Genomic DNA, 13,156 nt, shown 5'->3' with positions numbered 1-13,156 from the left:
TAAAGGATTCTATGATTCTGTGTGTGTCCAGGACACTACTTTAACACAGCCAGGGCCAGCAAACTGATCTCATCTTCCAGGCAGGCTGGGGTGAACAGGTGAACATCATAGCAAAGTCAGCTCTAACATTGGACACCAATGGCCAAATTCCTCAAGGAAATAAGTGACTTATCCATAGCACCTGTACTGTGAGATATGCTGGGATAGGCAAGTGCTTCTAATATTTCAGCCACGCTTTTAACTGCAAGGAAGTGAAGAAGATGGTATTCCACAAACAGAAATATAACACAAGCAAAGTATCCATTAACAGATTTATTTTTTCCTTCCTTAATTTCAGAGTCAATGAATGAGATACCTACTTTTCATGATTAAAGTTTAAAAAACCAAAACAAAAACCAAAACAACCAACAAAAAAAATAAAACCACCACCCAAAACCACAACCAGACAGTGAGGAAGCTGGAAACCCCTAGTGTTCTTAGCCTGTTCTTTGCTCCTTGATATTGGTTAACAAAAAATCCCACTTGAAATGTTCTGGGCCAAATCAATAGCTAAACATCAGCCATCAAATGTGCCATCAGCTAGCAAATCTTTTGGAACTGATTTTTCTCCCTACAAGCCAACTCATAGAAATGTTCAAGCTACTATTAAATCTGTTACAGTTCTGAGGAGTTATTTTAAGGCTTTTTTTTTTTTTTTTGGTGTAGCTTTGTGAAGCAACTCTCACGTTCTTCAAGAGTAAAGCCACCGGTCTACACTTACACTTATTAGTCCAGTTAGTAAGAGCAGTTATCACCTTCTCCTGCACCAGTCTCCCAGGAACATGTGGCTTTCAGACTTTTACAATGGCTTTTCCAAGGTTTTCTCCCTTTAACATTCCAATGAAAGCTGCTGGCATGTTCTCAAATCCTTCAGTGACTTGTTCATGGTACTTGAGTTTTCCCTGTCAAAAGGAAGAAAGGAAATTGCTGAGTTTTCATGCACCAGCTTCCTAGTTTTAACATTGTCCCCCTGTACTCGGCACTATTGAGGCCACAGCTCAAATACTGGGTTCAGTTTTGGGGCCCTCACTACCAGAAAGACACTGAGGTCCTGGAGCATGTCCAAAGAAGGGCAGTGAAGACTGTGAGGGTTCGAGAGAACAAATCCTGTGTGGAGGAGCTAACTGGTTGTTTAGCCTGGAGAAAAGAAGACTCAGGGGAGACCTTATCACTCTCTAGAACTACCTGAAAGGAGATTGTAGTGAGGTGCAGATCGGTCTCTTCTACCAAGTATCAACTGATAGAACAAGAGGAAATGGCCTCAAGTTGTGCTAGGGTACATTCAGATTATTCATTAGGAAAAATTCCTTCACTGAAAAGGTTGTCAAGCACTGAAACAGGCTGCTCAAGGAAGCAGTTGATTCACCAACCCAGGAGGTATTTAAAAGACGTGTAGATATGGCACTTAGGACATGGTTTATTGGTGGACTTGGTGGTGTTAGGTTTGCAGGGGGATTCAATTATCTTGATGGTCTTTTACAACCTAAATAATTCTATGACCTTCAGGAGACTAAACTGCAACCAGATTTTCTGCAGCTTGCATGTTTCACTGGAAATCTGCAAAACAAGGTAGGCTGTGGTAAGGACCTGCTTTTATAACAAGAGCTTCTACTTGGGAGTCATAACAGGAAGCAAAAATCACTGCTGCAAAAACACACCAGGACAGACTTAGTGCTACTTGGCCCCTGAACAATGGGCAGGCAGGTGACTACTTCCCCAAGCCAGGCCTGCCTCTACCCATAGAGAAGTATGGAATTGCAAATCCAAGTGATCGAAAGCTGAGCCATCCTGAATCCTTGTATTTGTAAAAGCTTAGACCCTCTTAGCATTTGGTGTCCACATTCACAAGCTTTCCATAGCCATGAACCGAGTGTTAAACTCGGCCTCCATTTAGAAAAATAAATGTAAAGAGATTTCCTATTGAGTCCCTTTAAAGTCCAGTAAAAATACCCATTCTTGCTGGAAATTTCAGCACAAAACTGCAATGGAAATCCTTACTCATACTACAAATGAGACTTCTGAATGAGAAGCAGAGGAATCACTCCAAATACAAAGCTTTTCTTTGCCAGAGGAGTGTTGTGAATTACTCTGGAACCATCCTTTTTCAGAGCCTACAAGTATTCTGAAATATACCTAAGTCCACAAGGTAATGTTGCAGGTCTCAACAAAGCAGAAGGGATCAGGCATGTTCCCTGTGGTTTGAGCATCCCCAGAAAGCTCAAAGATCAAGTTAGAAGGAAGGAATGGGACCTCGCCTCAACATCTATGACAAGAGACCCTTTGCAGATAGGAAAGGTATGGTGTGAGTACACGTTAGGGAAGACCACCCCTTCCTTCCTTACCTCCACGACCCACTTCAGCAGCGCTGCCAGACCTTCCTCCCAGCGGTGGTCCCAGCGAGTCACAATAAACCCTTCCATGCGAAGCTCCTTAAAGATCATCGGAATCTGAACGTAAGGCCCTGCCAGAGAAAGGGAGCAGCAAACCACCTGCAGCATTAGCTTCATGGAAAGTAACACCCAATGCCTGAAGAGAGCTTTTAGCCTGTAAAGACCACTGCATTACTTTGTACCAGTCAAAAGTAACTGATATTTTTAAAACAGCCACCCAAGGAAACAAAGGTCTGATCTGTAAAGCTCTGGGGCTAAACACCAAACACTTCTGAAAACAGTTTCATTCAGAAGTAAAGGGACCTTCAGCTTCAGCTGAATCCCAGAGATGCTGTTTTGACAGCTTGTTTGATAGCTTGCCAAGCTCTCATGCCCTTCCTAAATATCAGAGAAGCTACACATATTAAAAACCAGTTCCTTCAATCATAAAAATGTGTGATAGTCTCCCCACTCTCAAAAGCTTGTCCCATTTTTAAAGTGATCTAGAAGTCCAAAGCCAGTCAGTTGTCGCAGAGAATTCAGAACTCCCATTTCTTCTAGAAGGCAAATTTGAAAAACTTAATGCTGTTGAAAGTCAATATTCATCTCAGCTACATTTCCCAGCAGTTTCACCAGTAGCCAAAACCTTAATGGAATAAAAAAAAAAAAAAACAACAGACCACCCAACCAGACAAGTAAAAACCCTAAGTTACATCATCTAAAAACCTGAGGGAAATCCATTCTCTCCTCTGAAAGTATGTACTGTGTGCATGGCAGCATGCCACCACACCTGCCTTCTGCTGATCTCCGTCTGCGTGCAGCCCTGGGGTATTCCTGCTCCAAGTAGTTTAGTCTCCACTGCTAACCAGCTGAAATTCTCCAGGCAGTACGAGTGTGCACCAAGGAGGATGAGTGCCTACACACACACGGAGTGTGGCCACCCCCCTGCTGCCTCAGAGCAGCAGTTCGCTCCCGAATCTATACACATACGTACACGCTCAAATGGCAGACAGAGACAACCAAAAAAAATCTCACAAGACTCCTATTATGCCTTCATCTCTGCCATCACCAAATGGGAAATAGACATAAGAAAGAAGGCCCACACCTCTCTGAGGCACAGAGTTGTTGTACTGAGAGATGGCTCCACAGACTGCAATCCGTCCATATTTCTTCATGTGGTTGATAGCAATACTGGCAAATTCTCCACCCACCTACAAGAACCATCATGTGCAGCATTAGTGACAATCCACTGTTTGGCACCGACCGCCAAAACCTGGCAACCTTGCATTGTTGCACCAAGGGGTTCAATCAAGGAGTGGAGAGGTGAGCTCCACTACTCTAAAGACTTAGTGGCTGCAGAAACCCTTCAGCACCTTAAGAAGACTTGATCTCACTCATTTAAAAATTAGTTATGAACACAGGGAATCATTTTTAATTCCAAATCTGCTTCACAAAGCTTGGTTTAGAAGTGTTGGGCAGGACTTGCCCTTAGATCCTTCCTAATGGGCATGTCTAGGGGCACTAAGAAGCATCACCTCTGGTTTTCTCCCATGCTAGTCTGTACTTTTACCTCTTCACATCATGGTGATGTCAAGTTTTCACTTGAGTCTCTTCTCCCAGATAGGCATGTGCTGTGCTCAGCAGCTTTTACTGGAGAAAAACTCTGAGAAAATTCACTGCTGAAAATTTTCTGCACAAAAGTGGGAAGTGAGAGGGAAGGGAATGGATATGACCATAAAACCTATTTAAGACTTGGCAGCACAGGACATGAAATTTGGAAGGGTAAGGCAAAGCAGTCAGGAGCTCCTGCCACACGGGTGAGCACTCTGCCCTGGCACCACGCATTCCCATCGCCTGCCAGGGCGAGGTGGGCGCCCCACGGCCCACACAGGGAGACAGGGCTGCCCAGGGATCCCCGGGCCACAGGACAGGCTGCTCAGAGAAAGGCCTGCTACAGGGGTGACCATGGATGACCTTTACACCAGGTAGCTGGCCAGGGAGTTTCAGGCCCATATCTCAGCTAATACCCTTGTGTCAGGTATGATACTATTGTGTACAATGCATATGTTAGCTACACTAGGAAATTCAAAATGCCATGGCTTGTTCTCTGGCTTGAAGGCAAACTGACATGGTTTGACTGCGCCTGTACTGATAAAACTCTCTTAGCCTTCAAAACAAGGTGGTCACATTCAAATAGCCTACCAAGAACAGTCCACACCTCTCATTAACTTCAGCTGTTCTTGGGAGAGGTCAGAAACCCTCAGTGGGCCACTCCAGCAATTTTACACATGGACCTTGCAACTGTTTTGTTTAGAGGTACCAGTGGCACCACCTGGACCATGTAACATGGGGCCATCCATGATTGCTCCTGTTCCAACAACAGCAGAAGGCTTCCTGTGGTCCAGGGTGGCACCAAGAATGGACTGGAGTTCTCTCTGACAGCACTAGTTAAATGCTCACTGTGACCCTCACCTCCACAAAACGTGCCATACTTTCCAGAGAGTGAAGGTGAACTTCTCTCTCTCCATTCACAGACTCTGCCAACAATCCAGCTTTGCTTTTGTTTTTGTTCTTCCCGCTACTGCCCACATCAGCTGCAGAGGTGTGTGAAGGGAACAGGAAAGCAATAAGCTCTTTTCAGTAAGCCAGTTTTTCAATTAGATGGAGTTCACTATCAAGTTCCTGCTGTAGTCTTCAATTAGATGTACACAATATTGAGCTGCTATTATAGTTTAAGGAAAATGACAGTCATGCTGAGGGCAAGGCCCTCTCTCTGAACTCACGTTGTCAAAGAAACACTCATAGCCATCAGGAGAGGCTTTACGCAGTGCTTCATCCAGAGATGTAACAGTCTTGTAATTAAAGGCTTCATCAAAGCCTATTTTTTTCAGATAGGCAACCTTGTTATCTGAGCCAGCACAGCCAACCACTTTGCAGCCCTGCAAGGGAAGGAGAAAAACGTTTCTGAATACCCCCTCACCTCACAAGCACCCTCACAGAGGGCTCACCCCTAAAGTCAGGCTGTCATCACCATGTGACTTCCCCTGAGCTATAGAAACGTTCACCCAGCTCTGCCCCACCTGCAGGGGCCTGTCCCATCTCAAGACCTTACTGTAGACACCCCTTCAGGGATGCTTCCCTCCTGATCACTCCTGGCCTTGTTCCCCTGTCTTCAAGGTGAGAATTCTGAGGAGCAAGTATGAGCAGTTCAAGCCACTCACCCCAATTTTAGCGAGCTGGCCCACCACAGAGCCCACAGCACCAGCTGCAGCATTAACCAGCACTGTGTCTCCTGGCTTCATCTTGCAGACCTCCAGCAGGCCAAAATACGCAGTGAGGCTGTGAAGAAAAACAAAGAATGGTCAGTGATGAATAAAAGATGCCAGACACAGAGATGTGTCTTGATCAGACTGGACCAACTTACAGTCACAAGCATTCACAACATTCAGTTTTCATCATTCTTTATGAAATACAAAAATCAACCCAAACTTCTTTATTCGGCTTTTCACAGGCATCCCAGGAAAAAAAAACAGATAAAGTACTGGAGAACAGGATGCTATGGCAGAATTCCACCTGAGGTGAAAACAGCTTTCCTTGTGTTCACTAGCCAAAAGGAGAAACACAGAGATAACTCTGTAAGGTGACAACTCAGTTACACACTAGAATTCTGAGACAGTAAATCCAAGTTAGGCAGAGGTCAGTAACCAGCTGGTATCTACCAGACAGATCAAGGCAAACATTAAATGATACTCATCACACACCAAAGCTGGCAGAAAAATAAAAAAATGGTGGCAAAACTTTTTGCTGCAGTGCAACTTAAAGGACCTCTACACTTTGCTGCACGATATGACAGCTGGGAAGAGAGTGATAGCAGAAGAGACCAATCAACCAAAGCAGACTACTCCAGGAGGCAGTGAATTTTGAATCTTTCCACTGAAATTGAACTGGATCCTTTCCAGTCCCTCCTGGATCCTCCTTCTACCTTATTACAACTCCTCATGAAGAGGCATCATCACCTCCAAGGCAAATATCCTCTGATCTAGAAGATGAGCCAAACTTCAGCTCCTCTACAGGGTAAGCACATCTGGAAGTACACTTTTCTACCAGAGTGAGCAGACAACATGCTGGTAGCACAAGATAAGGGAAAAAGGTCATACAGATACATAAAAAGGTCATACAGATAGGCAGAAACATCCTGCACAACAAAATCCAGGGGACATTTACATTTGCTTCTTGAAACTCACCCTGGCATGCCAACTGTCCCAAGAGCCAGAGACTTGGGGAGTGGTTCTGGCCAACTGGAAGGAAGGAATTTCAGATCTTTCCCATCAGAGATGAAATGAGTTCTCCAGCCACCTCTAGCCACAACAAAGGCTCCCACTGTGAAAGCAGGATTCTTGCTTTCCACAATCCTGTTTAAAAGTATAAAAAACAAATAAACAAATGAAAAAAAAACCAAAAATAAGAGAACACCGTGTCAGAGGGCTCTTCCATCCTTTATTCCTGTTGCCCTGTGACACAGAAGAAAGAAATATTTCATGTCAGGACATTTAGCCCATACCTACTGATGGTGTAGGCTTCTGGTGCCTTCCCTGGCATGTCTACAATCTCCAATAACTGGGGACCTACTGGGCAAGATGATTCTAGACTCAGCCCTGCTCACAACAAATCAAATGATCCCACATGGCTGCTGACTTCTTTTTGACTAATGAACTCACACCAGGCTTCTGTGAGTGAGAAGGCAGGAAAGAGGATGCTGGGATTAAAAGGTGGAAAAGCAAGAAGTCACAGACAGGTTGTAACAAGTACTTCCCTTCTCAGACAACCTACACCTCCTTCATAGGTTGGAGATCCTGAAGGTGGAACCTCTTAGGGTAACAAAACCAGACAGAAAGCAATCCCTAATAAAAGGGAGAAGTTCATGCTTGTGCTGTCTCTATGCCAAAAGAAAATTCAACTTTCTTAGCCCAATGGGAAAACTATGTTAACATATAGTAGGTAAGCAGCTTGGAAATACTGGAAACATTTGGCCTCCTGTGCAGCAGACTCGCTTGTTAATTTATCCCAGCGCTCAGTGTTCCTCCAGAGGAACACAAGAGTCAAAGGCCACAGATGTTCCTGGGCAGAAAACTACAGGCAGCACAGCCCGAACAAGCTGACAAAGGGAAACATCTGTGTAGCTAAATGACCACAAGCCTGAGAAAGGAGGGATACAACGTTACATAACCCTCTGCCTAGAGCTGTATCTTCTATGGCACTGAAGTGTTCTCAGATGGTTAGATACCAAGCACGGTTTCAGGCATGCAACTACTAGCACATCATACTTCAAAATGTGACGTTGACACTTAAGGCAAGTGCAGTGGTCAACCTCTGCTTGTATTTTTTTTTTTTTTAAAACATTATTGCCAGAAATAACATACAGAGGCAAAGGTTCTTAGAGGAAAAACACATTCCAACCAATTCCAGATATAGCCCCAAGTCAAGAATAGGTAATGCAGGCTGCAGATGTCTCAACTGTCAGTACATTCCTTGGAGATCTGCAATGTATATGGGTAACAAGAATAAGATCTTACCTGGCAACCTGTGTGCCTATCATTATGTCACCTTCCTTCATGTCCCTTTGACTGTAAGGTCTGTAACACAGGCAGAGATGGGTTAAGCAACGTTAACAGATGTTCCAGACACACTATGAAGCTATAGTTACTGTCTGACCCAGAAAGAGCATATGCAGCAACACTGAACAGACTGCAGAGAGCCTGTCATTGTAATGACATAACTCGATGTTTTCCGCTGACAGCTACTGCAGCATCCCATCTGAACTGAGCACTGGGCTAGAGAGCTGGGGACACTACAGCACAAACCTTCCCAGCACGGTCCACCACTACAGGAAGGCTGAAACTCCAAAGAACTATCTCTGACACCAGGGTCCACCTGGCTTCTTCAAATTACCCAGTCTCCTTGTGCTTGAACTACCACCTATTAGCATGGGCATATCAGCAATTTCCTACTTAGAATACCTGTCCTTAAGTATGAGATTGCTAATATAAGTGAAGCAGCTCCTGCAACAAGGCTGTAGTCTCATTTGAGCCTTTTGGATTCCAATGGAAGAGACATGACAAGGAAAAACAGCGGAGTCCAAAAAAAGACAAGGCTGCAGCATCATTATGCTGGTACCTGGCTAAATCCGCCACAGACCCGTATTGGGAGTCTTGTCATTGACAGATGTTTTATAAAACACAGACAATGGCATCTGGGACCCTGGCAAAAGGAGTGCTGCAAGTACATGTTCTTTTGAGGATTAAGTCAGACATCAAGTAAGGAACCTTAGCCAGCAATTTAAAAAGAAGAAACAGACATACCTCATGTAAGGATCAACACTGAGAAACACTGATTCAAGCAGCAACTCTGTAACAAAAGACAAAGCAAATCAGCAGTGCAGTAAAGCATAGTTTCCACAAATCAGTCTTTCAACAAAAGGGACAGGAATTGCTGACAGCTCAAAAACCCCATATCCCATCATCCTTTAGGGAAAGCCAACCAGAAACAACTACTACATTTGTGAACTTTGTCTGGATTATCACTGTGCTGTTACAAGCCACTTTCTGTAGTGTCTCTTGAGAAGGCCAGCTTCTCCTCAGTCCTGTTTAGCTGCCTCTTCTCTCCACAGAAGGCTCAAGAGCCCCGGTACACTAACAAAACCCAGTAACTTACTTTCAACCCACATATAAAATGCCTTCGCACAGTTCAACCAGTAGAGGGGGTGGGACAAAACCTTGGCACAGGTCAAATACAAACACTACTCTGCTGCCTTAAACAGAGAGTAGGAGGCTATCTTTTCCAGGTAGCCTAATCCACTTTGCTGTCTCCAATGCCACTAGTTCTTGTGAAATATACTGTTGAACAAATTTTAATTTAAATTCTCATTCATCTGAATTAACAGTTTTAGCTGTTCATCTCTACCTAATAATACTTTTCATTGTATTGCGGTGGTCTGGCTAGAACAAGCTGGAAATATATTCAGATATAAATATCTTCCCATTACTCAAAGTGAGCAGGAAGAATAGTCAAGGGCACGTAACACAACAAGAAATGCTGTCTCCTTGAAAAGTGTTACTCTAGTATGAAGCTATGCCTCTTCTCGCTGTAAAGATTAAAATGAGAAGGAAGAAAATTCCATGTTCTTAACTACCCACAGGCATGAAATTTTTAAGTGTGTCTGAATGCTGTATAAGTACACATGCTACATAAAGCAGTTGAAAGTTTATTTAAGAAGAAATCACCTTTCAAACCTTCAAGTTGCAAACATAACTAGTACGTTCATGCAATTTCTTTGGCACACCTTCTAAACTGAGGTAAATTTTTTAAATACAGGTAGTGGGGTAAGGTTCAATCAGCATGGTACAGATGTCCATGTGAAGCCAAAAATCAGGGTTCAATCTTTTATTAACACCTCTTGCATATAGTAAGTTATCATAGTCCCTACCCTTTCCAAAACAGATGGAAATAAAACCAGCATGTTTTCTCCTCTTTTTATTCAGTCTATTCTCTTGCTATCACAATAAGTCAAATACAACAGATAAGCACTGGCAAAAAAAAAGATGTTGAAAACAGACAGAAGTCTTGCCTCCTCTTGCTTGCATTTTAAAATGAAAGACCAGATTGCACTGACTCCAGCCCCAACGCCTCACAGCTGCAGGCTCACTACCACACAGTCACTTTGCTCTCCCTGTGCACTGTCTACAATATGTTCCCTATCAGCATGAAAAACTCCAGCGAAAACCTACTCCTAGAGGCTACCATGTTCTCTCTAGCTTTCTCCAACGGATTCTGCAAAATAAAGTAGTTGGAAAACTTTCACTAACGAAGAATGTTTGAGTTTTGCTACAGTTGTCTCATTTGCTCTGTGTTACGGTTCACTTCTGTCTTTCTAAATTAAACGAATTCTCTTTCCTTGCGGCTCTTGGTTTCAAGGGCATATCACTTCAGTGATTTTCTCCAGGAAGCTTTATTTGCAAACATTTTTATATGCCTTTGCCATGAGGCACCACACGTCCTTAGGTACTGTGAGACTGTGAAATACATGCCAGAGCTCCCGCACGCTGGAGTTAGAAGAGCTCAGCCACTGTTTCTAAGGGTGTTGTGGCTTAAAACCCGTCAAAGGCATCAGCATACACGTTCTTGAGCAATCACCCTTCTCTGCTAAGGTGCATGGCTTGCCACAAACCATGCTAACGCAGTTTGGCAAATCCAAGACAGAGAAACATAGAAACTGTGCTACAAACGCACAGCCATTCACCACCAATCTGACAACCTCCAGAGAAACATAAATACAGATGGCACTTCACTTACCTCCATCCTTTAGGTTTGGCAGCTCTATCTTTTTCAGGTCAAAGTCACTGGGTTTGGGGAGACCCTCAAAATGCTTCTTCAGAACCCACACCTTGGCAGTCACCATCCTGCACGACTAACAGCACAGCCAAAGAGTGCCTGTCAAAGAGATGCCCAACACTGATGGGCTGCTCACGGTGAGTGCTTTCAACTTCATGAAGCAGAATAGTATCTTGATAATGTGCCATCACACAGGACAGCCCCTACCTGCATCCTGTGGCAGTATTGTCAGATCAAGAAAATGTCTGAAAAGCCCCCTCCTTGCCTACACTGCCCAGAGCTTCCTGCAACCTGCCAGACCCCCCTGCCTGCCAGCAGCCATCTCTTCTGTAGGAAGCCAGCCCCAGCAAGATGTACGGCTTCCACTCTAAAATAGCTGAGGAGGGAAAATCCACTGTTTTAAGGAGAGAAAAAAATCCTGTAAGGAAAAAAATAAAACACTTAAACTTACTCTTTTACCATGATTACATGAGGTTAAATACTGAATCTAAACTTCCACAAGCTTGAAACAAAGTGCATGTGAGAAATACAAAGGCAAGAAAGACCTCTTTCCATGACATCCCGTATGCTGAAAGGAAAACACATCTCCAGTTGCCAGGCTGAGAGGTTGGAATTGAGAGAACACTGTCACCAGTACTTTCCACACAAGATGGAAACAAATTACTTGCATTAATTTTACCCTCACAGCCCCTTTTTCCTTCCTATAAGCAAGCACATCAAAAAGGGCAAAGAAAGAGAAGTTTATACTTACAGAAGACAGGTGGAAAACTATCTTCTGCTGACAAGGGTAGCAAATAACCTTCTGCACCCGACTCAGTCAGTGGCTGAACTCCTCCAGTGACACACACCTCTCAAAAGGCAGATATCTGCTTTTATTGACTGAGCTGGTACCGCCCTCGTTCCACTTTCCCAGGAAGTGTAAATCCTCAGTAAACCTGGCACAAGACACACACAGCTCGATTCACCTTTCTTTTAATATTTGGGATCACTATAGACCACTCCAGTTCAGCACCCAGCCAGCTGCACAGGAATGTTCCGCAACACGCCAAGCTAAATACACAAACACCACAGTCCCCCAAACCACAAAATACTGCAGTCTGGAGACTGGCACTATCCTCCAAAGCAGGAGTTTCTTCAAACCACATTTTACCAGTCCAGCCCTAAAACTCTTAAAGAGTTCTTCTACTGAGGAAAAAATATCTAATTAAAAATGAACATAAATTCATCATTCAATCCATCATTTTCCCCAGCAAATGATCCATACATATGCCACTATCACAAGTGAACACTATCACGACGCTAAGTTAGCGAGGTGTCGGCAGACTCTCCAGGGGAATCTGTCACGACGTGCGTGCTTCGACACGCTCTCTGCTCCCAGCACACACAGAAGGATCAGAGCTTGGGTGGCTGTGCCTCTGCACGCCAGGATCTCTGCGCCCTGCAGAGCCACCTTAACAAACACCAGCTCTGGCACCCTGCCTTGACTGTGTCGCAATGGGGCATGTGGCAAGGGAGAAGACTTTGTCCAGGGGCTGCCCCGAGCTTTTATTGTTCTCAACTAGAATAGGAAGGGTGGAAACTGTAAATAGACCAATATGTGGCACCGGCACCACCTTTAACTACAACACACTTGAATACAAAGTTACTAATTGGGAATAGACATCTGAGAGAATAAAACTTTTTAAAGACACAAAAACATTACCAACCTTCTCTCACCCTGTGAAATTTCAAAGCCCAAATATTCCACTGTTGTCTGAGCAATCTGACCCTTCTGCTGCAACACCTGATACCCCACAAGTCCAAGAAAATTTAGCAGACTGATGGTGGCTGCTTGACATTCTGCTTCTGAAGGGGCTCCCAGCCAAGATATCACCTACATACTGTAGTAACGTGATGGGCCAACCTTCCAGTTCCCCTGCCAGTCCACTACTGAACCAAATATTCCACTGTTGTCTGAGCAATCTGACCCTTCTGCTGCAACACCTGATACCCCACAAGTCCAAGAAAATTTAGCAGACTGATGGTGGCTGCTTGACATTCTGCTTCTGAAGGGGCTCCCAGCCAAGATATCACCTACATACTGTAGTAACGTGATGGGCCAACCTTCCAGTTCCCCTGCCAGTCCACTACTGAACAGTGTAGGGCTGGTTTTGAATCCCTGGGGCAGCACAGCCCAGCACAGCTGAATTTTCCTTCCTGTTGCTGGGCTTTTCCTTTCAATGGCAAACAGTTGCTGACTCTCCTTTTCCAAGGGTATACAAAAGAAGGCAACTTTTAAATCTAGTACTGTAAAATAAACATTATGGTCAGGCAGGAAGGACAACATGTGTACATGGATTTGGAACCACTGGATGTACATC

General features: G+C 44.2%; 1 protein-coding gene across 1 annotated transcript; it reads right to left on the bottom strand.

Annotated features, from left to right (window-relative positions):
• Nucleotides 1-789: 789 nt before the first annotated feature.
• PTGR1 (prostaglandin reductase 1) lies at nucleotides 790-10,863 on the bottom strand. The gene is made up of 9 exons (XM_008945066.1): nucleotides 10,758-10,863; nucleotides 8,768-8,813; nucleotides 7,982-8,041; nucleotides 6,653-6,820; nucleotides 5,630-5,747; nucleotides 5,192-5,347; nucleotides 3,514-3,619; nucleotides 2,382-2,500; nucleotides 790-941 (listed from the first exon to the last, which is right to left on the bottom strand). Exons 1-9 carry the CDS (start codon nucleotides 10,861-10,863, stop codon nucleotides 831-833), a joined length of 990 nt encoding a protein of 329 aa, XP_008943314.1. The 3' UTR covers nucleotides 790-830.
• Between the last annotated feature and the right edge of the window lie 2,293 nt (nucleotides 10,864-13,156).

This window comes from Merops nubicus, unplaced genomic scaffold (genome assembly GCF_000691845.1).
Source record: "Merops nubicus isolate BGI_N331 unplaced genomic scaffold, ASM69184v1 scaffold3938, whole genome shotgun sequence".
In the NCBI taxonomy this organism is placed as follows: domain Eukaryota; kingdom Metazoa; phylum Chordata; class Aves; order Coraciiformes; family Meropidae; genus Merops; species Merops nubicus.
Note: the sequence above shows the minus strand (reverse complement) of the source record. Positions and strands in the feature narration are given on the sequence as shown.